The 25224-nt window shown below is 44.0% G+C and overlaps 2 protein-coding genes across 2 annotated transcripts in view; one reads left to right on the forward strand and one right to left on the reverse strand.

The window, feature by feature from the left end:
* Nucleotides 1-1675: 1675 nt before the first annotated feature.
* On the reverse strand, nucleotides 1676-5169 carry LOC137475745 (uncharacterized). Its single transcript, XM_068193402.1, has 2 exons — nucleotides 4379-5169; nucleotides 1676-3571 (listed from the first exon to the last, which is right to left on the reverse strand). The coding sequence occupies exons 1-2, from the start codon at nucleotides 4830-4832 to the stop codon at nucleotides 2913-2915; spliced, it is 1113 nt and encodes a 370-aa protein (XP_068049503.1). The 5' UTR covers nucleotides 4833-5169; the 3' UTR covers nucleotides 1676-2912.
* Nucleotides 5135-25224, forward strand: part of CDAN1 (codanin 1) — a 31453-nt gene continuing 11363 nt past the window's right edge. The window contains exons 1-17 of the mRNA XM_068193401.1: nucleotides 5135-5268; nucleotides 7831-8531; nucleotides 10070-10276; nucleotides 12572-12765; nucleotides 13179-13298; nucleotides 14177-14255; nucleotides 14647-14767; nucleotides 15755-15864; nucleotides 16553-16642; nucleotides 17699-17774; nucleotides 19772-19980; nucleotides 20614-20728; nucleotides 21534-21677; nucleotides 22286-22452; nucleotides 23010-23091; nucleotides 23773-23862; nucleotides 24901-24955. Coding sequence (XP_068049502.1) covers nucleotides 5173-5268; nucleotides 7831-8531; nucleotides 10070-10276; nucleotides 12572-12765; nucleotides 13179-13298; nucleotides 14177-14255; nucleotides 14647-14767; nucleotides 15755-15864; nucleotides 16553-16642; nucleotides 17699-17774; nucleotides 19772-19980; nucleotides 20614-20728; nucleotides 21534-21677; nucleotides 22286-22452; nucleotides 23010-23091; nucleotides 23773-23862; nucleotides 24901-24955 — 2656 coding nt within the window. The 5' untranslated portion in view covers nucleotides 5135-5172. The remainder of the gene's footprint in view (nucleotides 5269-7830; nucleotides 8532-10069; nucleotides 10277-12571; nucleotides 12766-13178; nucleotides 13299-14176; nucleotides 14256-14646; nucleotides 14768-15754; nucleotides 15865-16552; nucleotides 16643-17698; nucleotides 17775-19771; nucleotides 19981-20613; nucleotides 20729-21533; nucleotides 21678-22285; nucleotides 22453-23009; nucleotides 23092-23772; nucleotides 23863-24900; nucleotides 24956-25224) is intronic.

The raw sequence follows: 25224 nt of genomic DNA on the forward strand, positions 1-25224 counted from the left end.
GGAGAAAATTCCCTGGATCTCTTTCTCAGTATTAGCACTGTTTTGCCATGCATTCAGGCAAATTTAAGTCAGCTCTGCCTTTGTTCAGATCATTGGCAGTATTTTCATTTAAGCTTCATGACCGACCAGGTCATTAGCTCTTGTCATTTATACAAATAGCCTGGATAGCTTCACAGGAAACAAATTGTGAAATCATTTACTCAGTAACAGTCCAAGAAAACTATGTTTCACCTTTTGTTAAGAGCAGCCAGAATCGTAATGGCATTGCTTCTGGATGGTGCATGCGATTCAGTGCTCCCAACACAACCATCATTTGATCACAGAAAGGGTGTGTAAAGAAATAGCAATCAACTGTATTAATTAAGATGAAAATAACAATTTTGCCCACTCTGTAGTGATGAGAGGTAGCTCAGTTTCCTTCTGTATTTAAAATATGTAAATCTAGAATGTGTCAGAAGTGGAAGAGTGATTTTGATCTAGCTCCGGTATATTTTAGCAGTACAACTGAAACAGGGAAAGATGCAAGATCAGAACAAACGTGCTGTGGTACATTGATGTTGAGGTCTGGTGGTTGCCTGACCACCACAGTGTCTTTTAGCATTGCCTGGCTTGTCTTCATTCAATCTGAGAGCCAATCTGCCCCTTCTGCTCACAGATCTTGCTGCACTTCTCTACTCGCACTGTAGCTGCCTCTGACATAAATCAGTACTGGAATATGAGAAAGCAGACACAAGTCACCTCTCCCAAGAAATGCTGTAGTATGTGAAATTCAAGAATTAACAGTTGCAAAAAGAATTGAAACATCAAAAGAAAGACAGGTAAGAACTGCCAGTTGCAACCTGGACAAGCCCAAACTGCTGCCCAGAAGGACCAGGTAGATCGCATTTGCTAATCTACCTGGAATGTCATGATAGCATGAATTAGCTTCCGTGTCCATGAAAACAAAATACAGAAAACTCTGCCCAAGAGAGTCCATCTGTACTGATGGGGGAGAAATGATTCTTCCAACAGGTTACTCTGGAAAGTTTTTAACAACAGACACAAAAAATCTGATTTAGAAGGATTAATTCTTTGCCATTCTTAAACTCAGCAATTTCTGAATGCCTGCAACCCATACCATCTTCTTTTGTTAAAGTAAACCTGGAAGAAAGAACTTTCTCTTCTTTAGCATTAATCTTCTAAAGCATTAATCCCAATTAACATTGTGCTGTACATGCATACATTTTATTTTTGTGAGATATTTGCATTTGTACTCCATCTGTGATTCTGAAGGGAAACACTTGCTAACAACTGATTACCCTGTTTTCACATTTTAGTAGGCAGCAGTGGTTGGTTTTTGAAGTGCAGATGAGTTAATTCAGTACACCAAAATGGTGTAAGGGTGGAAATGAAGTACATTTTCATATGGTGGCGTTCAGTCAAAGCTGACTGTAAAAGTGGCATACCTTATGCTATGATTACATATTCTTATGCTTCTAGGAGAGGGGCAATTTAATTGTGATTCTCTATGTTATTTGTATTTGCTAAATTCCTGCATGCTTGTGCCAACTGACACTTGAAGCAGCTAGTCATTGCTATAGGGCAAATTTATCTGTAAAACCTTTTTAAATGTTGGTGATAAATGCTTAAGAAGAGCACCTGTATGAGTGTTCAAGTCACTGGACAAAATTTCAGGTGCGAGTGTTTTTGTTTGACCTCTGGTACAGACACCAGATATAAGAATATTGCACCTCTGCTACTTTTGAATTGTGCAAAGTAGAGTGACTATAATATATCAGCCTGAAACACAACTTAAAATAGTGCCAGTGACAATAGTTTTCCCTAAATGTAAAATGGCAATTTTTCTTTTTGGCATGAAGATAAAATGATTATTGCTTGTTTCAGAGTTGACACCAGGTTACATTTTGCTCCAACTCTTTCTCACCTTTCTTCTTCCTTGGCTATATGGTTATGAGAAAGAAAATGACAATGAAAGCTTCCCAAACTGTGCGGGAACATTTGTCTGGAATGAAGTGAGTCCCTGCCTCCTGTAATTTAACAGCAAATCTGACTTCCATTTCATGTAAAACAATACAAACCTTTTTGTTCTCTGTATTTCAAATACTGTGGTATTGATGCCATAAGGCTGACAAAAGCAGATGAAGATACAGCCTACATATAACCTATATATCAGAAATAGGCATCACTCATCCATTACTCATTTTTCTGTATTTCTCTATTTTAACCATGTGACAAAAAAAAGAGACTACCCTGCTAGTGCAGTAAAACACAATGTCTCTGAAGAGAAGGTGCATTTGACAAGCTGGGAATGAACAACGGCCAAGTGGAACAAAGCTGTATGACTTCTGAGGAGGACACTCATGAATGCCTCAGTGCTAAGCCATTCCTAGAATAAGCAAGTATCTCAAACTCCTCCTGTGATGCCTTGCACAGCTCAGACTTAAAAAAACTCAACAACGACAACCAAGCAAACATCCCCAACTATTGGAAAAGGGAAGTACTTAAAAAGCCAGCTACTTCTGAGGTTTGTTTAATCCAAGAACCAAGTAACTTCAGTGAGATAGCTCCTGGTGGTAGTAACCATAATGTTACTTTTTTACCTCACTCTCATACCTTTTATTTTTCACAAGGTGACATTAAACAAAGGATGATACAGACAAAAGTCTTACTCATAATAAATGTTTGCTTTTTTAAGAGAATAAGGGGATAAAGAAAAGAGAAGAAATTTATTAGCCAACTGCAACAGAGTTAACAGGAGACTGGCAATTAGTGTTTAATGCCACCTATAGCAAAATGTTTCCCACTGGGAAAAACATGGGAGGCAAGTCCACTTTGCTCCTTTGAAGTCACAGGCCGGAGCAGAACATACATCAGCACCAAACAACACAGTCATTTTACATATATTCAAGTTTTTACACATCTGCAAAGCAGAAGTAGTAGCAGCCATTTGGATGTTCTTTCTTAATGGTTCTCAGGGGGGGCCTAGGAAACTCGGAAGGACCTGGTTCTTGTGACATGGAGCTGGAGCTGCAGCTGCTGCTTCTGCTGCTGCTTCCAGCCACCTGTGCTCTAGCTCTGTCCTTAGAAGGGGAGAGCTGGGGGGATCCTGGGCTCAGGTACCCAGCTGTGGTCTGCGTAGAGGCAGTGGCATGTGTGGTTGGGCCAGTGTTGTTTTTCACATAGACGTTCTTGATAGCAACAAGCGTATGTGCCATGATGCTGATGCTGTTATTCAGATCTTGCATGCCTTGCTGCAGCAGCCGAAGATTGTGGTTGACACTGTCAAAGCCAGACTGGATCACCTGTATTTGGGTCTGCTGAATCTGCAGTAGGTCCTCCTCAGTCATTTCATTTTGGTCTGCCTGGCACCTGCCTTTTGTTTTGGCTTTTACTTTCCCAGAGGAACCACCGCCTGATGTCCCCAGAAAAGGCAGTTGTTCTTGACTAGGTGGAACCACTACCATGTCCTCAGAGCTTTCTTCAGGCTCCACTACCTTCACTACTATTTCTTCTTTGAGGTTCATCTGCTCAAGACTGGATTGATGAGATGGGCCAGGACTGCCATTAAACCCTAGAAGAGGTTGGGGGGGGGTGGGGAGGGAAGAAAAGCAAAGTAAAGCCCATGAGAAACTTCATAACCTCAGTGCTGACGTATTTTCTCATCCACTAAGCACAAACATCAGTCCTTGAAACAAGACTCTCAAACTCACACTACATTATCTTTGATGGTTTTAGAATACAAATTACCTCAATAGGTGGTAAGAGAACCATAAATGCGCATTCAGCAGGTAACCATGTACCTGCATACTACAGCTCCCTTACCACCACAGAAGCCAAGCTTTAGGATCCCAAAGTTCATTGCATGCTCATTTCACGCTCTATCGTGCATGCAGTAAACAGTAAGAGTATTGCTGAAACACTGGATTGCAAGAATCCCTTGGTATTCCAGCGTGCTAGGACAATATCGCTGGCACGTACGAAGTTATGTGCTCGCAGCACTTTGTACTGGCTGAACCTGCGTGCTGCCATGGCTTTTTACATTTACAAGAATAATTACGGCAATAGTGAAGATCGGTGGCCGGGTCTAACGCCTCGTGGGTGGGCAGCATCTGCTACGAGACGCTGTTTTTACTCTTGGTGCTGTTCTTAGGCACTTCTATGACCTAGAGCACGAAGCCTCACAGTTCTGCGTGCGTGCGTATACGTTTTGCCTTTCCAAGGCTCCAGTGCTTTCTGCGGGGCCGGTCCCCGCCGTCCCTGCGCGCCCGCAGCGAGCGGGCAGCGCCGCTCCCCGGCAGACCGGGGCTCCCGCGGCTGCGCTGGGGGACGCCGGGCGGAGCGTCCGGGGCGGCGCCGCGGGGGTCGCTCCCGCACTCACCCATGTCCCCCACGACGGCGCCGGGCAGCTCCAGCGTGTCGATGCCGCCCACGATGGGCACGGCCTCGGCGGGCAGCAGGGAGCCGTAGGGGCGGCGCTGGCGGCGGGCGGGCGGCGCGGCGGCGGGCGGCAGCTCCTCGGGGGCCAGGAGGAGGCCGAGGGCGGGGGGCGCCGGCGGCCCGCAGCCCTGCGAGAGGCGGCACAGCTTGCTGCGGTCGCGGCGCTTCAGGTCCCGCCAGCGCTTCTTCAGGTCCTCCACGTCGCGGGGGCAGGCGGCCACCGGGTTCACCTTGTGCCGGATCAGCTCCCACACCTTCCGCTTCTGGCCCGCGGAGGCGCGGCCGGGTCCCGCCGCGAACAGCAGCTGCTCGTGCTTCAGCACCTGCTCGATCAGCACCTCCGTCTCCGCCTCGTTGAAGTTCGCCTTGCGCCGTTTGGGCGAGTCCTCGGCCATCCTCCGCCGCGGGTGTCGGCGGGCGGGCGGGCGGGCGAGGAGCCGCGGGGAGGGGGGGACGCCGCTGCCCTTCCCGGCGCCCCGGCCCGCGGGTGCCGCCGCCGCTAGGCCGGGCCCCGCGCCTTGCTGGGGAAGGAAATACCGCGCATGAGAGGAAAAGACGCGCACGGACCGGCGCAGGCGCCCCGTGCCCCGCGTGTTGACATGGGGAGGGGGCGCGGCCCCCGCCCGCCTCCCCGGCGGGAATCCCCGCTCGGCGCCGCCCCCGCGGGAAGGGGGGACACGCCGGGCCCGCCCCCGGCGCGGGTTGTGCGCGTGCTCGGCGGGAGCGGGGCCGGGAATGGCGGCGGTTTTGGAGCTGCTGCTGCAGGAAGAGGTGCCGGTCAGCGCCGTGGTGCGGTGGCTCCGGCACGGTCCCGGCCACCGCCCGGCTGAGGTAACGCGCGCTAGGTCGTCCGCCCGCAGCGCCCTGGCTCTGGCAGGGCCGGGCCCGCAGCCGCGCCGCTGCCCCAGCGCCCTCCGCTGCCGCGGGCCGGGGCCGTGCGGGAAAGTTTGTCCGCCCCGCGCTGCTGTGGGGGGCGAAGCCCGCGTGGGTCAACCCGGGGCCCCGTCAGGTGCCGTTCTGCAGCCGCGGCCGAGCTTCCATCGAGCCGGCGGCAGCACCGCCCCCAGCGCGGGCGGGCTCCGGGCACGGCGGCGGGAAGACGAGGCCGCCGGCGGGGAGCTGCGCCGGGAGCTGCCCGGCGGGCGTGCGAAAGCCGCTGGAATGCGCGGGGCTGAGCCCGCCGGAGCTCGGCGCCGCCGGCGCCGGGCGGTCTCTGGCGGGCGGTGGCGCCGCGCGGCTCCGGGGCGGGAGCGGGGAGGCCCCGCGGGCGCGGGAAGCGCCGGGAGCCCGGGGCGAAGCGCCGGGAGCCCGGGCTGCCGTGTGCCAGCGCAGAGCCCAGCGGGACGAGGGGTGGGCCGCGCAGCACAGCTGGTGTCCTGAGGGTACGCGGTGACACGCGGGGAGACGCTTCCCGCATCTTTGTCGAGGAAGGTAGCGGTGAAAGAAGGACGAGGCTGTCAGCAGCCGGTGATGGCTTTGTGCAGGCGCCAGCGCGCCTCCCGGCCGGACGCTCGTCCCGCCTGGCCCTTGAAGAGGATCTTTGCGGGCTCGGAGAGGCTGCTTGTTGGCTGAGTTTTGTAACGAACGAATTGCGTTCCTGTGGAAATAAAAACATTTGTAACTGTAGATACACTAGGAGTGCTTAAGTTTCACATGAAGAATAACACAGAGAAACAATTGGCATTTAAAGCGTCTTCTTCCTGAGCCCCGCACATAGCGTTGTTACCTAGTATTAAAATCAAAACTCACTAGTGTCACCCCCGTGAGTTAGTTTGGTATTGCTGTCATCCTGAACGTGTGGGAAGAACGGACCAGCACTTTTATCGTGTGTGGTATTTCTTCAGCTGTGACTTGCAGAAGCAGACCTGTGGACATTATGAAGTTTGAGATCCTGGCAGCTCAGCTAGCACTGTGTGGGTGAGGGCTGTGGTGGTCAAAAAGTTTGCCCTTGCAAGGGAATTTCTTGCTGCCTTTTGCTGTTGGGAGCAGTGCAGTTGCTTCAGCATGAGAAAGCAAGTGGGAGGTTTGCAGCTGGCAGCTATTGACAGGTTGTTACCAGTTGTGGAGGGACCAAACCTCAGTTAACTTGGTCAGAGAAAGATGAGTGAAAATGGGTTGTGCTCTGAAAAATTGGAGAAACTACCCAACCTTATACATAGCATAGACTGTAATCATCTTTGTGCTCTTATGTTAATTCCAGGGAAGGAATGCTATGTCTTGCTCTAGCTCTTATGGCAGTTTTGGGCTGGAGATGGTCTTCTGACACCTCATGGGGGTGCTTTTTCACTGATTGTTGGCTGCTTGGCTTGTTATCCAGGCTGTTGTCAGAATTTCACACTTCTCCAAGGAGCTGAATTGGTCTCACGCTTTCAAATATGAATTTTAGTATAGGCGTTGAAGACTGTGTGAGTCCAGTTACAGGCATGCTTTTGCTTCTTTCTTTAACGCAGAAACCATCTTCAGAAACAGTGTTTGCTTTCTTGACTTTTCATCTAGTTAGGGTTGTGAATATAACTTTACTGTAGTATGTATGCAATGCTTTCAGTATTAGTAAGGAAAAAGTTGCTGCCTTTGAGAACTTCTTCTGTTGTTGCAAATGTTGCTGAACCCCATTGAGAGGAAACAGAAACTTGGTGCAGTGTTAGGAACAAAAGAATTTTACCCAGGGTACAAAACTTCAAACTGTGCATGTAGCATGAAGTTGTTTTTGTCTAGGTTTGCCCTTATAAGATCACCACCACCTGTTCAGATTTCAAATGTGTTGAGTCAGTGGTGGGGTTTTTGTTTAAGTTTCTCAAGTACAAACTTCATGCACCTTAAAGTTGAAAAGTCTCTGTTTAGACCTCCATGAGGTCTCGAGCAAAATTATTTAATTGAAATGGAAGAGGAGCTTTGGTCTTGTATTTGGCGCTGCAGGACTCCAAGTCCTTCTTCCGTTGTTGTTATAGCACCCCTCTGTGGGAGCAGGCGGCATTCACAGAAAAACAGGGCACTGAGACCTTGCAGATTGTATATTTTTCTGTTAGAATTAGATGCTTTCAGTATTGATGTTTTCAAAATGTTGAACTTAGGGGTGTCAGTTGCTCCAAGTCCTTCCTCATCATAGCTTCAGTGAGTATTACTGATGTTTCCATGGAACAGTTCCACTATTTTCCAGTCAGAGACAAAAACTCCATCTGAAAATTAGAGCCAAAATGGCTTGTGTGTAGGCTGATTTTCAGGTCTGTCACCAGCACTATGGTTGCTTGAATTTCAGTGACCTACTTTGACAAGTCATGTTGGTTTTTATTGTGTATTGAAATCCCATAGTTACTACTTAAATGTGTCTGGGTACTTGGACAGAAAGAATCAGGTAGCATCTTTATATTAATTTTTTGTCTACTTCTCTCGTAGGAGAACCACATCCATGACAAGCTGGTATCTCTTAGCTTGCTTCAGAAAGATTTTGTGCCTTTTCTGCTAAATTTTTTAAGGGAGCAGACCAGCCAGATCCTGACTAATGGACCCCCTACTCCTGCTAAAACTCCTAATTCCAAGGCCCATGGGAGCCAAAGGACAGGATCAGAAAGGAGAACAGGCCATGCAACCAGCAGCCGAGTGCAGCTCTTTTCTCAAAGGACTTCAGTGACCACCTGCACCACAGATACCAGCTTTTCTCCTGCCACCGCATCCAGTGGTTCCTCTTCCTTTTCTGGGTCAAACCTGTCTAGCCCTTACGGCGATTTCCCCAGCATGGTCTCCAGCAGCAGCCCGAGCTTTGGGCACAGCCCTGTGCTCCACCACGGTGAGAAGCGGTCCTCTCAGAAGGCCAGCCTGGGGAGCTTCCTCACGGCCACGCCTGAAGGCCTGCCCGTGAGACGAGGCCGCAGGAAAGGCAGCAGCTCGGTCGGTGCCTCTGGCCGGCAGGTAGCTCGCGATCTGGGGCGTTCCCTTGCTGAAGAGGAGGATGGAAAGAGTGACAGTGGATCGTGGAGTGGAGGGAGAAGGAAGCGGAGTGAAGTGCCTCTTGTTTCTGCCAGATCCCCGCCCAGCCAGCTAAACCTTAACAACTTGGAGGAGTTTCCGCCCATGGGTGCTGCCGCTGGCTGGGCAAAGTAAGAGCGAGTCTGCCTCGCTGTGTCACTGGGATTGCTGTGGGTTGCAGCTCCTTGACCAGCTGTTGTGGGTGTCCAGATGCAGAAGAGGCTGTAATACACAGTACCTAGCTTCTGGGAATCATGGTCAGAACTGCTTTATTCTAGTCACCGTGTAGGGAGGGGAATATTGCCTTGACAGGGAGTCAGGTTTCCTCTCTGTGGACTCACCCAAGACACCTCTTTTGCCTCTTGCTTGTGATGCTGCCTGCAGCTTGCCGGTGCACAGCCCAGCTGATACAAAGCTGAGCAAGTCTTTGTCCTTGTGTGTTCTAACGAGTCAGCGTTATCTTGGCTCTTCATGTTTCTCATTTAACAGAATATCAGTCGGTAAGAAAGAGCTGTCCTGGAAGGCTCTTCAGCTTTACTGATGCTAGCAAAAAAGCTTTTGGATTGATCTTCTGTGGCTTCTGGTAGCAGATGTTAGTGTGCAGCTTCGTTTGTGCTGTGTAATTGTGGACAAAATAGCAGGCTGTGTTCTTGGTCTGCAGCAAGTCCTGGTCTCCTTGGTGACTTCAGCTAAGCTTTGGGGCAGCTGTTTGTGTTGTGGTTGCCTCAGTCCTTTAATCTTTGTCTTTACATTCTTTAAAATCCTCATTACCAAATATAAAGCCTTTGTGTCAGCCTGTTTGCTCCGTATATCAGTCACTGGTCTCTGAAAGTGGGACTTTCTAGTGGACATGCAAAATTACAGCTAAAAATTATAAAATGTGTGAGTCTGTACAGCAAATCCAAATGCAGGGTCTGGGTCATGCTCTAGACGATGCTTTGGCCAAGGAAGATAAGGTGTGTTTCCAGCACAGAGAGCAAGTCTCTGTTCCTCAATTGCATTAATGCTCAGCTAGGAAAAAGCAGGAGGAGAGAGATCATGAGTCTTTGGAAATCAATGTTACAGCGATTTTGAGAACACCTTAGCAGTTAATATGTAGCAGTCAGAATTTCTGTGATGCTTTATGTTTCTGTATCCATTTCCATTTTTTTTAGTGTTTTTTGCTACTTTACCAAGCCTCTTCCTGAAGGACAAATCCAAGTATTTTATGCAGGAAGAATTGGTTTCCCTGAATTTAAATGGCCTAATGTAACTTAGGCAACTTGACTGACTTTGGTTTTGGTTTTTTTTTCCTCTTGATCATGTTAGAAATGAATTCACCAGCAGTTTCTTACTAAAATGGGGCATATCCTGTCCTGAAAATTAGAAAAATTTGGAAGGTTTGTGTGGCACTGTGGTACCTGTTAGATGGCTTGCTATTTGATAATTATTTTTGCTGCAGGTTCAGCAAGTTGTTTGTTGCAGTGTATAGCTCCATGACTTTTTTTTCAGTGATAGAATAAAATGGATAACTACAGGTACAGTTTAGAAATTCAGCATCCCAACTCGACATCCATTTTGTTTTAGCATTAGATTCCTCTGAAAGAGTTGATTGCACATCTGTCTTGAGACCAAAATTTTTTGTTGTTGTTTAGCTTGATTTCAGTGGAATTGCTTCTCTTCTTTTCAGCAAAAGCAAACCATCGAGGCGAATAAACCCAACTCCTGTGAGTGCTGAGCGGCCCCTCTCGAAACCAAAGACCTGTTTCACTTCTACGCCTGTCAGCCGGTCTCCAGCCTCAAGCCTTGAGGCCTTTACTGCTGTCCAGGAAGGAAACCTCTCATCTGTGATAAGCAACAGCCTTCAAGAGGAGAGGGAGATGCTGAAGAAAGAACGGTACAGTCTGAGCAGGGGGCTTATTCTTAATTCCCTTGTGTCCTTGGCCAGGACATGGTTAATTTTTCAGTAGCCAGCAGGGGGCATGGCCAGGACAAAGTGAAAATGACAGAAGAATATCCAAACCAGATATTAGTGACCTTAAACTATAATTTGCCTAAAGCCAAGTGTGTCTGTGTTATCAGACTAGGATATTAATGCACCTAGCTCATGTTTGTCATTTTAGAGGTGTGCTGACTTTAGAACAATGACCCTCACTTCAAAAGTGTAGTCACTCCTCACTGCTTTTATGAGATTTTCTCTTCATGGAAATGAATGTGTGTCTATCTCCTGTGCATCTTTTCTTAGATTGCACAGGCAAAGCAAATGGGTGTAATTAGACTGTGTTTGAAGATTGCACCAAAACACATTGGTTTGGAGAAAATGAGTTAGTGATGCAAATGTGTGGAAAGTGTTAATCGTCTTGCAAGGTAGGTAGACTAACAGAAGCTAGCAGTCAGAGAAAAGAGAATATGGGCACTTGAGATTCTGTTTTAAAGATTACTACTGCAGTTACCTGTTGAAAATTGCTGTCAGATGAGGTGAATTCTAGCTTCTAATTTTGTCTCTGCTGTTTGGTTAGTGTGTGACTTTCATTGCTTGTAAAATGGTATCACTGTTAGTCTATGAAGATTGATAGGAAAAAATAAAATGCAGTAGTTTGCACTATTGTTTATAATTGCTGACAGAACTGTTGCTGTTCTTTGTAGGTTTTGTTCTTGGGGGAACTCCTCAGGACACATAGGTGTAATTCTTTTCCTGTTAAGTTTTGCTGTTCACTTCAGTGGGACCAGAACTGGCTGAGACACATTGAGTAGAGTCTAATGAATTACTGCTTGTACTGAACCTGCAGCAGAACTGCTCAGGATTCAAACCTGCCACTCTGCACTTAAGTCTAGTGCCTATTCCAGTCTGAATTCGATCTGAAATGTCCCAATAATGTGTATCAACTGAATTCAGTGAAATAGCAGTATGTGGTTGGTTGGATCTTGCCCATGAAGTGATATTCTCATCTGACCTGTCATACTCGAAAGCTGGGAGTTGCTGCTGTGTCCTCACTTGGGGTGAAGTACAGAAGTAAGGCAGCCTTCAGCCAGCTGGGTCCCTTTGAGCAAGGGCAAAAGGTGAATTTCATCCTGAGGTAGATGAGCACTTGGGCAGAAGTGAAGCTCAGTCTCACTGTGTTATTGGAACCGTGCCTTGGGTAAGGTCACAAAGTACTTAATGGTGGGCTCATCCCATGGGTGAGATCACAAAGTACTTAATGAATAATTTTCTTCAGTTCTATCTATTACTCAGTAATTTTCTTCAGTTGGTTGATTATGTTCATTGCAAAGAAGCTGTTGGTAATCTTTCTACTTCCATTTTGGGACCAGTTGTTCTTCATCACAGCAGTTCTGCCAGAAATAGGCCAATAGAAAAGGTTCTTTGCTGCAGGTAAAGATGTTTCTGACTTCCCAAAGTCCTTAAAGTGACTTAAATCTTTCACTTTTGAGACAGCGTGGCAAGAGGTAGTGTGATGTTCCAAGTGTATATGTTCCATTGGAATCTTTGACAATGATTTGATATTGCTGTTAACTGCCTTGTGTCCTGTTTCTCATGTGTATTATGTATGCCGCTCTGGTGTTACATTTTGGGTGACCTCTCTAGATATAGTTCTGTACAATGTCTGTGTATTTAACTGAGTAATCATTGCCGATTTAGAATCCAGCAGTCAAAGTAGTTTGTTCCTTCTATTGTTTAACTCTTGCCAGTATGGGATTTCATCAGCTGTTGCATTGCCTTTCCACTTAAGTGGTATTGGGTCTTCTCAGAGTGTCATTACATCTATACCAAAGGGAGGGGTGTGAACCTTATTTTCATAGATGTTTTAAAATGTCTAGCTGTCAGAAACTGTACATGCAAAGATGATTTTTAGGACCTGATCTCTAACAGATTCCCTGTTCGTAACAAGTACTAGTTCAGATAAGAGCAGCAATAACATATGTTAGTTGGTTAATTTGGTCAAAGTCCTACACTATTTTAACAGAGTTGGAATTTGAATGGGATTCTTTAGTCTTTTTCTTGCTAACCCCAAGATCTATTCTCTGTAAATTGCTATCATGCTAAAAGCTGCTTTAGACAGCGTAAATGGCATGGTTTAGTTATTGCAGGATATCCTTCATGCTACACTGGAAGAGAAAAACCTCTTCTGGCTGCATGGCTGCTGTAGATCATCCTCAGTCACATGGGTATGTTGCTGCTCTTGAATTTCAGATGCAAATTGCTGCACCAGGCGTCTTCTCCTGCAGGGATATCTTTTGATCCTTGTACTCCAACTAAGCCTAGCTACACTCGCAGTGCCAGCCTTCCTGCTGAAAGCCATTTGGTGACTTGTGCAAATCCTGCTAAGGTTTCCTGCAAGAAACAGTTGGAGTGTCTGGCACAGCTCTATTCATCATGTATAGCAGGTGAGGACACAGAAGATGTGAGACTGACCTTTCTTTGAGCTTTGAACTTGTGTGTGTGTGTTGTGGAAGCTGTGGGATAGTTATAGTGTACAAACAAATGACATCTGGAAAAATAAAGTAAGCCAATACAGTTATTAAAATAAACTAATACTTGGTAAAAGTTTAGGGAAGGAGGTGAGCTTGATGCAGTACTCTGAACTGCAGTAGACTGAAGTTGTATGTCCCATCTGAAACCAGGCTGTTCCCTAACACATCTTGCCCATGCTGATCTACACTGTATCACAGTATCATGTTGTGGGGAGAGAATTCTTTACTGATTACCACAGAATAGGAATCTATCCTTTTACCTTTGTGTATTAAAGCAGGACAGTATTGAGTAATCAACCTTTAACATCTCAATTACTCTCTCCCAGAAAACCTGGTACCAAATATTTTTCTGGAACTGTTTTTTGTTCTGCAACTGCTGACATCTAAAGGCACTTCTGCTGCAGAAGATGGGGATAGTGACCCTGAAATCAGTGAAAGAAATAGAGGTAAGCAGTAGTAATGAAGGGAAAGAATCTTGCTTTCATAGAATGAGAAGGTGTTGTAGAGTAGCTTGGACAGTTATTCTTAAATTACATAAAAATGCCTTATTACCACTGTGGGACTCATCTGAGATGCTGACAAAAGTCATGCATGTATGGGAAGTGCTTCCGCAGTATGACAGAGTGGGGTTGCTAGTTACTGTTTGAATCTAGTTTTCTGCTAATTGTGCAAGAGTTGCTGTAGCTACTTCCTAACACTGCCTTTTAGAGGTAAAGACAGGTGTGCTTGAGTTGCTTCTCCATTGATCCTGCAGCTCAAATGTGCTGTTGACCTGCTATGTGTTTATTAAGCTTCAGGTTTGGATCTGAGTGCACAGGATCCAGCCATATTGTTGCATTTGTTTTTTTAGCAAATTCAGCCTCAAGCTTGATGCAATTAGCACTTTGATATGGATAGTACAACCAAAATAGTGGCTTTAGGATGAGACCCACCACACCCTCCTCCACCCCACATGCCTAAGTTTGATTGACCTTTGTTTTGCTACTCTTTGATTCTTAGGGCTGAGATTAGGGACGTGAAATCTTCAGCTATGGGAACACCATTTTATGATTGTTTGTAGTTGTTCTACTTTTCTTGTCCTGTATGTGCTTACTGTTGTTCAGAGCATTGAGAAAGAGTCTTTTCTTTTCCATACAGCATTAAACAATTCAATTGCCTTTAGTATAGGAAGGATAGGGAATGGGAACTTCTGAAAATTGAATAGGAGTCTGGAAGATTATTTTTGGATATGTAATTTCCTACTTTCCTTAAAAGCTAATTGTTGGTCCTTTAGTTTATGAATGGTAAAAGGTACTGTTGTCTCATGTTTCTTTTTTCCCTTTAGATTTATCAGGGAGACAGCATTTTGAAAGTGTGCACAATTGTGTTTATTTTGCTGTTCGAGTCTTGGATTATCAATATGAGTGAGTTGAATTCTTTTTTCATCTGCATGTGTCTGCAGTTGTGTGTGGGATTAAGCAAGTGTGCTTGGGTTGTAGAACTTTACCAGTTGCAGGCACAGAGTTGTTAATTTTTCTTCAAAACATACAACTTGACCTGGGTTTGGATGTCTGTGGGTTTCCTTGCACTGATGTGTCCACTGAGCTTTGTTGTAATTGTGCAAGAACGGGAAAGTTTTGAGATGAGAATAATAACAAATACAGATACCAGTAGGATTTTCTGCTGGTTACATGTCATTTAGAACTGTTTACTTGGCAGCATCATAAAATGTCAACATAAGCATTTCTTTAGAATTGCTCAAGTATTGTTTATGTCTGTCTGTCTATCTGAGCTTTATCCCCATTATCTTGGCAGAATTATTTCCCATTTAGAAAAGGGGATGCTGAAGCTTTTGGCTGAAAATGAGCGGATTGCATCGTTTTCTCCCACTTTGCACAAGAGGCTCAGGCAGGCTTATGAAAGCAGCACAGCTAAGGTAAAAATTGGCAGACCCCAAGTGACATTGCTTCAAGACTTTGTGTTGTTCTTTTATTTGCAATGGCTTTGATGTTAAATCTCATTCCTTCTGTCTTCTTGTGTTGTCTTAAAACTGTCTAAAAACTACTTTTTTTCCTTGTCAGTGTGTGAGTGAGTTGCTGGGTCCAGTGATTGTCAGCTGTGAATCCCTGCTGGCTAGCCTTACATTGTGCTCCAGGCCTTGACCTCAGCCAGAGACTTTGATAGGGTCAAGTTTTGCTTTTGAAATTCTCACCTAAGAAACATGGATCCCAGCAGAGTGATTAGTTAGGTGCAATATCAGAAGGTAGTTTCAAAGATTTGGATTTCTTTCATAGATATGGACTCTTTTTAAGCAAACAACATTTCACAGGAGACAATCCAGACTGGGAAAAATGGTTCCCTCGGGTGATCAACTGGGTTAGGGAACCACTTTGATTGGTAGGAATTGGATGGTAGAAATGTATTTTGTATCTCATTTCATTCATCTTTTAAAAATGGAAATTACTCTTGGCAAAGAAAGGACAGGGTACTGAGATTGGGACTTATCAGTAGCTGAGCGTTAAAGTTGTAAATAAAGGTCTTGTAGAACAGTAAGGAGAAAGAGTAAGGTAACAGAAATTGCCAGCCAGGATCCTGAATTTTCTCAAGCCCTTTATTGAAGGTATACTTCAACTGTTTGTGGGTCTTTCCACACTGTATCAATACTGGTTGCAATCTGGTCAGCAGAGATTTAAGGGGACCAGATACTTTCTCTCTTAATGCTGAGTGATTCTGCGTCTGTAGCCTAATGTAGGTTGTAAAACTGTTGGTGTTTGCTAGTAGTTAGCAGCTGGGAAGTAGCATGTCTGAACAACTCAGCTAGTGATACTTGTTTCCTCACCATGCCTTTTCCCTGCTTTTTTCTTGGTCTCAGATTGTTTAGAGACTTCCATTAACTTAATGGCTGCCTTTATATTTTTAACAGGTGTCTCTCCTGCTGCCATGCTCTGTACAGTCTGTTTCTTTTCAGCCAGAAACTGATAATCGCTCTAACTTTCCCAGTGACAGAGCATTTCACATATTTAAGAAACAAAGGTAAGTTTCTTCTACTGTTCCTGGATGCTCAAGGGTGTAACCTTTGCATGATTGTGACTAAAAGATATTAAGAATGTCTCACGTGTGCTACATGCTGTAGAAAAAAATATTGAAATTTTTGCTCTAATTAAATGAAAAAAAGTCTTTGTCCGTATTGACTGCAGGAACTAAATGGTTAATGTCTTTAGAGAAGAACAGCTTCAGGAGTTATTGAGACTTCTGATAATGCCAGTACAGTGTGTCACCCTACTGGATTGCTTCTGCATATATATCTGGTATGCTTTTATTCTTCCTGCTGTTTCCCTCCATGCTTGCAGCAACAGGTTGAGGGCAGAATGACAAGTTGTCTTGGTCCTTATTCTTTTTCTCATAGGTATTACTTCATGTGGCTTATTCTTTCCTGCCTCTCAGTCTTCACTGTGTCTGTCTGGTAATGGCTGTTTTGGTCATTCCATCATAGATTGGGCATAACAAGCTTAAGCACTTGCTGTCAAAGACATGGGAAATGGAAACTCACTAAAGTACTGCTAACATTTATGAGTTTTTCAAAGGTATCTGAATGCTTGGAGGCTGGAGTTACTTAATCTGAGGTAGATTCTTGCTGGGAAGCTTTGGAGCAATTAATGCTCGGTTGTTGTTTAAATTTTGAAGAGTGGGAATTCATTCCCTTAAATATCTTGATTTGCAGGGATATATTTTATGAACTTCTGCGTGAGTGGGAGGATAACAATGAGAAAACTGGCTGGGACTTTGAAAGAGTTCTGGGCAGCAAGATCAGGTAGGAGTCTTAAGCAACTTCAGCTAGCTCTTTAATGTAGCTGAATTGCTGGTGAATCATGCTACACTTGGCATCCTTAATTCCATGTCCTCCCTGGTCTTCTGCACTGCTCTGTAGGGTGTTGTGTGCTGCTTGGAAGAGGCTGCCCATGTACACTTGCTTCTGAATTTAAAAGTTTCAACCGTTACCTTAAGGAAACAAGCCATAAGTGGCAGGGGCCTAATTTGATCAGTCCTGATGTTGATTTTTCCCTTTCATAATCACAGAAAGAGCTACTTTCAAAACCAGTGCATTGTTGTCTGAACATCGTTATTGTATACACTTGTGTGTGCATGTCATGTTTTCCATGTCTGGCTCCTCTTAAGTGAGGAGAAGTGTTATATTATATGTTCAGAAGCTGTTCACTCTAATTATTTCAGGAGGTCTAGTGCATTGGCTCTGAAAATAAGAAAACTGTGTCTCTTTCTGTGGAAAGCAGACTGTTTTATTCATTTATTGCTTTATCAAAATGCAGTATATATAAAGAAACTATTATAGCATTGAAAGCAGTTGCCTTGTGGGTTTCTGTGTTAGTCTCAACCACCAGCCTACTTAAGTAACATGTATGTAGGTGGCATTTCACCACAAGAGCAAAACAAGGCTGAGGCTTAAACTGAGAAATTTTGGGGCATCAGAAGTAGCACTGTTGCTGTTTCCTTACTTCCATATGCGTGAACTCTCAACTTACTGTTCTGGGCAGGGAAGAGTGGGAGCTGAATGAGTTTATTCTTTTTTCTAAATAACAACATTATTGAAGGAAAGGAAGAAATTATTTTTATCTCTAGAGCTTTGTTTGCTCTGCAGGTGCTCAGGGAAAATTTTTGTTTCCATGTCAGCAGCATGTGGGGCTCAGTGCTTGGGAAACTGGGTTATAAAAGTATTGCTTTTTTTCAATGGCCTTTGGAGATTGCTTCCTTAAAAGTAGGTCTTTTATGCTTTTGGTATAGTTTGAGGTTAGAACACTGTTTTTTGTACCACAAAGTTCCAGTCAGAATTTGATCATGATTTCCTTCACAGGGCCATGATGGCTCACCTATCTGCAACCTGCAACCACAGCCATTTTGCCAGGCTCTTTCAGAAACAGCTTATCCAGGTAAATGTCTTGAGTTGTTTAATGACTGTATACATCAAAGTGGATTTGATCTTTCCTTGGCCTGAGGAAACAAGCCATGTCTTGCAAGCTTCTTTGACGTTTATTTTCCTATTGAAACTTTTTTGGGGAGAGTCAAGTTTTCAGGATGGGAATTTCTTTCCTTCTTCAGAAAAAATCAGTGATAAATTACCAATGAAGTCTCTTTAAATCAGGAATAAGGCACACTGAGAACGGTATGAGTTGTAAGCATTTGTTCTTCATGGCTATTTACTTTGACCTTCTAATTTTAGTACAGTTACAGTTTCTGGAAATTTTAGAGATGTATTTTGACATTTTTCAAGTGCAGAGGTTCCCAGTTATGTTTGATAGCAGCATGAGCGCAAAAAAATCTCTGGTTCTTCTGTGTAACACTCAACAGGCTGGTTTTGGTACAGTATTGCTGTTGTAATGTGGGGAGGGTGGGGTTTGGCCAATTTCAAGCATCATCTGACTTCATTGTAAGTAAATAAATGAAGAAGATGATTCACTGTATTCTCTGTAGATGTGTGGCTTATTGGTGGGCTCCTTTTGGAGAGCAGAACAGCCGCAGAACCTCAGCTTGAGTGTTAGCTCACACACATTACTAGGAAGTTGCAAGCTGTTGGAATGTTGTAAATTCCTCTAGTGTCAAGTCTTGAGTTTGCATCAATGGCGTATCTGATTGTATGGGTGTGTTCATGGAAATTGTGGGAAAGAGGTAAGATTAACTTTGCATCAATAGGATTTAATTAGTCATAGGTGTTGTATTTCTCCTTTGTATCTGTGCCTTCTTAATGAAGACTGCAGGATTTCACAAGGGTAGCCAAAGAGCTAAACTGATCTAAACTGGTTTCTTAATGGATCCAATGTGTCTGTCTGGAAAGTGATTTCAGAATCTTGTGTGTATTATGTTACCCTTGCAGAAATGAACTGGGACTGAGGACTTGTGTCAAGGCCTGATAATTTAAAGGTAGAGAAGTGTAGCAAGATGTACCCTTAGGGAGGTGAGGATGGTCTGTTTGGAATAAATGGACCTAGTACTTGCTCACTTTATAGACATTCTTACATGTTGCTTCTTTTTATTATGATCTGTTTCATTAAAACTGTCATGACTTAGATGTAGGGATATGCAGTCAAATTTTCCTGTTGCTGCGTATTTGCTAGGTTATGTCTGGAGTGCTGTGTTCAGTCTTGGGCTCACCAGCACTAGGAAAGAAAGATACAGATTTACTAGAGAAGTCCAGCTCAGGGCTATGTAAATGATTAAGGCACCAAACATTTTTTGTATGAGAAAAAATGCTGAGACCTGGCAGTATTCAGCATGGAGAAGAGAAGGCTCCAGGTTGTCTTAGCACTGTTATAAATACCTGCTGGGAAGGAATGAAGAAGAGGGAGTGAGATTTTTCTCAGTAGTGTTCACTGACAGGTGAGGAGGCTGACCCTGACTGATCAAAAGGGTTGGATTAGATGATCCAAGAGGCACTTTCTTAACAGTTCTTCAGTTCTGTAATTCTTTGAGTCTTGAGTTGTATCTGTGTGTTTGAGGCAGTGGGGCATTAATTTTTAAATTTTATTTAACTCTGTAGAAATTCAGGAAAACCTGCTCTGGGAATATGTAGTGCAGCATCGTGGGCCTTGAAGACTGAGCTAAAGATCCTACTGAGTGGTTTATGAAGATCATGAGAGTGATAGGTATTCTCTCCACACATCCACGTGTAGCCTGCTAGATGTGCCCTAGTTAGATGTGTAGGATTGGAGTTCCATCTCACAAGACCTCTAGGCTGTGTATGGCCAAGGTGGGTGGCATGTTTTGGCATGGGGAAGAGTTGTTCTGTATGTTCTGGGCACCAGGAAAGACCATGCGTGGATTACTCCAAAAACAGTCTTGTGAGGAAGGGATAATATGCTGGGTGAGAGATTAAGTGAAATGATGCCTTGTTACAAATATTCCACCTTGCTGCTCTTTCTGTCTCCTAAAGATGTGCAAAGGTCCTATTGGTGGTGTTGCAAGCTGGGGAGACACCCCAGACCAGGATGTCCTCAATATGCTGGGCTCTGATAATCTGAGCCGTCTGAAGAGGCTGCAGGAAAGATTTGTTGTTCCTCAGAGTATCAGAGGGCCTTGTCCACCTCCTTCATTCCCAGGGTGCCAACAATTCTTCAGGGACTTCATCCTCAGTGCTGGAAGGTGAGCGGCCTGGGCTTGCTATTCCCTCTGAAATGAGTGGGCAATGGAAGCACCAGCATGTTTCTCTTGCAGCAGGGAGTTATCCAGAAAGTTTGGGACTACTAGATTATATGGTAATGATTTTTCTTTTATGAACCCATAATATTTTTTTGGAGCTGTCAGTATTTTCCAGTTCCAAGTTATGCAGAGCTACCTAGCAAGCACACTGGACTGGACAAATGCTTCTTTTGTGATAGTGCATGAAGCCAAGGTGTACAGGATGAAGCCAGCTTCATGGTTTTGTTTAATAAGCTTTTCACAATTCACAGCACAGGGGAATTGTAATTTATGTGAGATTTTAATCTTAAATTCAGTTATTTTATAGATTCCTCCTTTGGCAGATCAATTTTATTATCTTTATGCTGAGACTTGTTACATAGCATCTCTGAAAAAGTACAAAAGAAGAATGGAAATGAAGGTGGTCAGCCAGTCCGAAGTCTTCTCTCTTGCTTTCTTGTCTGTCAGCGTGTTACGTTGTATGTCTGCTGATGCTTGTTACAACTCATGAGACAAGCTTAAAATTCTGCAGTGTGTTAGTTGAGGTTTTACTGCTGTTTTCAGCCCAGTCTGACTCATCATCATCTTTTGCTGAAGTTACCAGTTCAATCAGCACCTGATGGATAGTCTGTGCCTGAAGATACTTGAACTGAATGGTCTTACTCTGGTGGAGCACGAGCACAGTGATGGGGAAGCAGATATGGAGGAACAGGTAGGCTTGCTTTGTGCAAACACATCTGTCAGGAATTTCTCTGAGCTGTTCCAGTAGTCAAACAATTACTGGCTTGATTGTGAGTTGCTTTGAGCTTCCACCACGGTTTTTACAGGACAAGTGCTTATTCATTTGGTTTTGTCATAACTCTGCAATTTGCTTATTTGTCTGAATTCCTTGCCACTTACTTGCATGCTTCAGGGTGCTTCATAGAACTGTCATGAGTGCACAGTAGTTGTGAAAGCCTCCTCTTTAGGTTGTTATAACTTGTGTTAGATCAATGAAATAACCACGTCCAGTTGTGGCACCCCATTGCATTAAGTTCCTTACTACTTCTCCACATAGAAAGATCTTAGTTACATTGAATTTGTAGTCATCCCTGTTCATAGGTGTACAGGAGTTTCTTCACTCAAGTCTGCATATCAGAGGTGTCACAGTTTATAATCTATTACCAAAGTAGCAGCCAAAGGTTGATGGAGACTTGCAGAGTGGTAGTGCTATAAAGGAGGCAATGTGAGATCAGCTCTGCCTCTCATTGACTCCAAAGTTCTTAATACAAAGATATGATTGAGCAGCTGCTTGTTTTAGAAAGCTCTTGAATAATTTCTTCTAGTGAAGAAGTGAAGCAATGGAGACAGAAGCAATTTAAAATACTTGATAAATATGTATTTTGGAAACTTACCTTTATTAAAAGCAGTGATGAAGCTATGTGGCCCTTTTACATGAAGGGAGTGGAAGTTTAGCATAGACATTTGCTTTGCCAGTGTAGGCTAGCATTGCTTCAGCTCACTTTTCTTCATTTTAGGATGAAAAGAAGCGTTTCACTGTGGCCCTGTTGAGTCTCCGACTCCTTGCCAAGTTCCTGGGGTTCCTTGTTTTCCTGCCCTATCGCACTGCAGAGCAGCCAACCAGAGACTTGCAAGATTCCGCATTGGCGCTGAGAAACCAAGTAAGAAACCCAGCACTGCCTTTTGCTGGACAGGCACTTTTTCTAGCCCAAGGGGGATTGTGGGTAGTCATGCACTTTCAGAGTGAGCCAGTGGTTCCTGGGATGATGTTGTATGGCCCTGTGTCCCTGCTGCATATTCTGGGGTTGGGAACAAAGGAAAAAACAAATTGTGTAACCTCGGAAAGAGGGAGCAATGGTAAGTTACTCAGTCTTCTGTTATTTCTGCTAATCTGGGTCTGTCATACCAAAACTTTCACCTAGCTAAGACAACTTGTATTTATAGTGTAAAATCCAGCTACCAGGACTGGTTGTGTTAGTTTTGCACACATCTCCCAGGAGTGTGTCACTGAATGGAAGCAATAGACCTTGACTCTGCTTTGTATGTAGTCAGGCTTTTAACCTTGCTTTTGAAAGTCCCAGTGGGATCTTTGGTTGCAGTCATAGTTTGTTTTTTACCTCTGGTCATGTACAAAGAAGTGTTTTCATTAGCCACATGTCACCAGTACAGAAGATGAAATCCTAGAAAGAAAAGTCAAGCTATTGATAAAAATTTTTCTGTAAGTACAAAAAGATGACTTCAAGCTGTTTAACTTCTCTTGTTCTTTAAGACCCTGCCTGTACTGGATATATTAAAGCTTCTGAGGCAATCTCTCCGGGATCAACGTTCTGTCCTCACTATTCCTTGGATTGTGGAGTACCTTTCGTTTGTGGATCATATTGCTCCTTTCCTTGATTATTACAGGAAAGTGTTTGGTCTCTTGTTGCAGGTATACAGGTAAGAGCTTGGGAAACTATATCTGTAAAGGATTTTTCAGTGAATGTTTGATTTTTTAAATTTTTTTTTTTTTGTGGTGCAAATCATGCATGCTTTTTATCTTACGTAAAGCTGCAAAGAGGACACAGCCTAACCTTGGGGATTAATACTTGATTCAGATATGTGTTTTTATTAAGTGAACAAAATCTTTAAATCCCACTTGATCACTCTACATCTGCAGCTGTGATTGACCTTCATGCTGCAGCTTGAATTTTGACCTTAAATGTACAAGATTTCCAATGCCTCAATAATTTTCTAGTTTTCTTTCCTATATACGTGAGGAAAATTCAAAGCACATTCTAGAGAATGGCTTGTCTAGTGTAAACTTGAGACAGCATGTTATGCAGGTGCATACAAAAAAGTAGAGCTTACTCTTTCTTTCGGTAGACATGCAAGGAATTTGTTCATAGTATATAGATAGTGTAATAGGTAAGCGAATGGTTTGGGAATGTTTTCCTTAATGAAAATTGAGCTGCTGAAAACTGACACTCTCTCATGCTGCTTCTGCTGCATGGCAGGTTAATGGTCCTTTCTGAAGACAAGGAGATGAGTTTCCTGAACAAGCTGCTGATCCTTGCAGTTCTGGGTTGGCTTTTTCAGGTAGAGTCTCCTCTGTGCATGTAACTATTCTCTGAACAAAAAGCAGAGCACAGAACTCAATACAAAATAGTATTGAAATGAATTAAAACAATGCAGTGCAGTTTGTTTTATCATGGGTTTTTTACACTGGTGTGGGGTTTAAAGAATAAATGTATTTTAGTGGAGAATTATTTTCTTTTAGTGGAATTGTGTGAAGCAACAATTTCTTTTTCCAATAGGAATTGTAATTGCATCTGAAACACATTCTGTATTTACTAATCTGCAACCTTGCAAGAAAATTGACAGCTGATTCCTGTTAGAGCTGGAAGCTCTTGTCACAAAGATGGTGTGCTAGCTGTCAGCCTTGAATTACTGAGGAGTTTATTAGATAGAGGGATGGTGTATGATGAACTTTTAAAATTCTTTTCTGCCTTCAGTTGGAAGCAAGGTAATTACTTAGCAGGAACCTGCTGGAAATGTGGAAGATGCTGTATGGGGAGGGTAAGGAAGGTGGCTTTTGTTACTGTGATCAAAATAAGTCTTGAATTTTATGGAAAGTTCTCCTCAGGGCAAGAGGATCCTTAGTGCTAGGGGTTATCTTTTGTGGGTGGCAGGGTGGTGAGATTTTGCTGTCCTGTTATCAGAAATGGTGGAAGTTACTGACTGCATTTTGGGTTGCAGCTGCTGGGTTTTCTGTTTCAGGTTCCATCAGTCCCTGAAGAGTTGTTTTTTACTGCTGATGACAGGCAGGAGAGATTTCTGATGGATACTGTGGCATCTGCTCAGGCTTTGGTGAGTTAGTGCAGCACCATGTCTTCTGAATCAGTGAAGGAAGATGGACCTACCTCAGGAGTTGTAAGATTTTATCAGGAACTTGGCTTCAGGGCAGCTGCACTGAGCATATGGAGGCCATTGGATGCGATGCCCAGTTTGTCCAAGTGCCTCAATTGCATCTGTGTTATGGGTTGTGACGTCTGTGTTACAGCTCTGGGTTTTCTGTCAGGCAGGAGCCATCTCACCTGCTGCAATAATTTGCAGAACAGGTGCCAAGTTATGCTGGAGGATCAGATGCTGTTTTCCTGCAGGGTGAGCTGATAGAACTGTAGCTCTTCCCAGAAATAAGCAAAAGTAAATGGTGAACAGAAATAGGAAGATGGGACTGTAAAAGCAAGGTTGCTGTTTGCGAGATCACCTGTTTTCCAGTGTCATGATAAAGGGTGACTGAACTGAAAATGGTATGAGCAAGCAGGAAAGGAGGTGAGGGCATGTGTGATGTTTCAGAGAATTCCTAGACATGCAAGGGGATATATAGTATTCCATGGAAAAGTGGTATGGATGCTAAGATACATTTCCTTGGTGGATGGGATCTGAAATTCCTGTTCCTCCCGTGGCCAGGCTGTGCTGTGTTAATACTGAGGTGACATTTCTCCCTGGTGTGGTGTTCCAGTGAGTCTGGATGGAGGCACTTGAGGTGTAATGCATGGCAGATGTGCCTTATTTTCCTCCATGGAAAGGTTTGTCCCTTATGAGTAGAAGCTGTGGCAACAATCCTGGTTCCTTCTTTAATGCAGCTTTCAGCTGGGCTTTGATAGTGATCGGGGCAAAGGCTGAGCTACACTAATGAAATGAAGAGCAGCTTATTCTGTGTTACAGGGACTGAACACTTGGGCTGCAAAGTTCGTAATTATACTGTGAATTTGGAACCCAGTTATTGCTGTCATGGAAGGGTAGCCCTGAAGCCTGCCTGTGACTGCATGTATGGGATTTCTGACTTGAAGACTGTTTATTTTGTGCTGTATCCTTTCAGCATTTCCTTCATTTTCTCACCAGGACTTTGTACCCTTGGTGGATCAGCAGTTACTTTATACCTGCTGTCCCTATCTTGGTGAGTATTTTACTGATTTTTGCTATATACATAAAATATATTAGTATGTATTTACTTGTATTTAGTCAGTTGTTTATATTTGTTGTTTGGTACTGTGAGTCCTTGGATCATCTTTCTTACTCCTCTTCACAATTTAAGGTCTCAGTTGTGTATGCAAGAGCCTTGATAAGAAGCTGTATTGCAGAAGCTCCTGCAGCTGTGGATAGTATCTGGTGAAGAGGGAGGTTACCTAGTCAGCGTAGTTGATCCACAGAGCTTGAATGCAGAGG

The sequence above is a fragment of the Anomalospiza imberbis genome, chromosome 6 (genome assembly GCF_031753505.1).
Source record: "Anomalospiza imberbis isolate Cuckoo-Finch-1a 21T00152 chromosome 6, ASM3175350v1, whole genome shotgun sequence".
In the NCBI taxonomy this organism is placed as follows: domain Eukaryota; kingdom Metazoa; phylum Chordata; class Aves; order Passeriformes; family Viduidae; genus Anomalospiza; species Anomalospiza imberbis.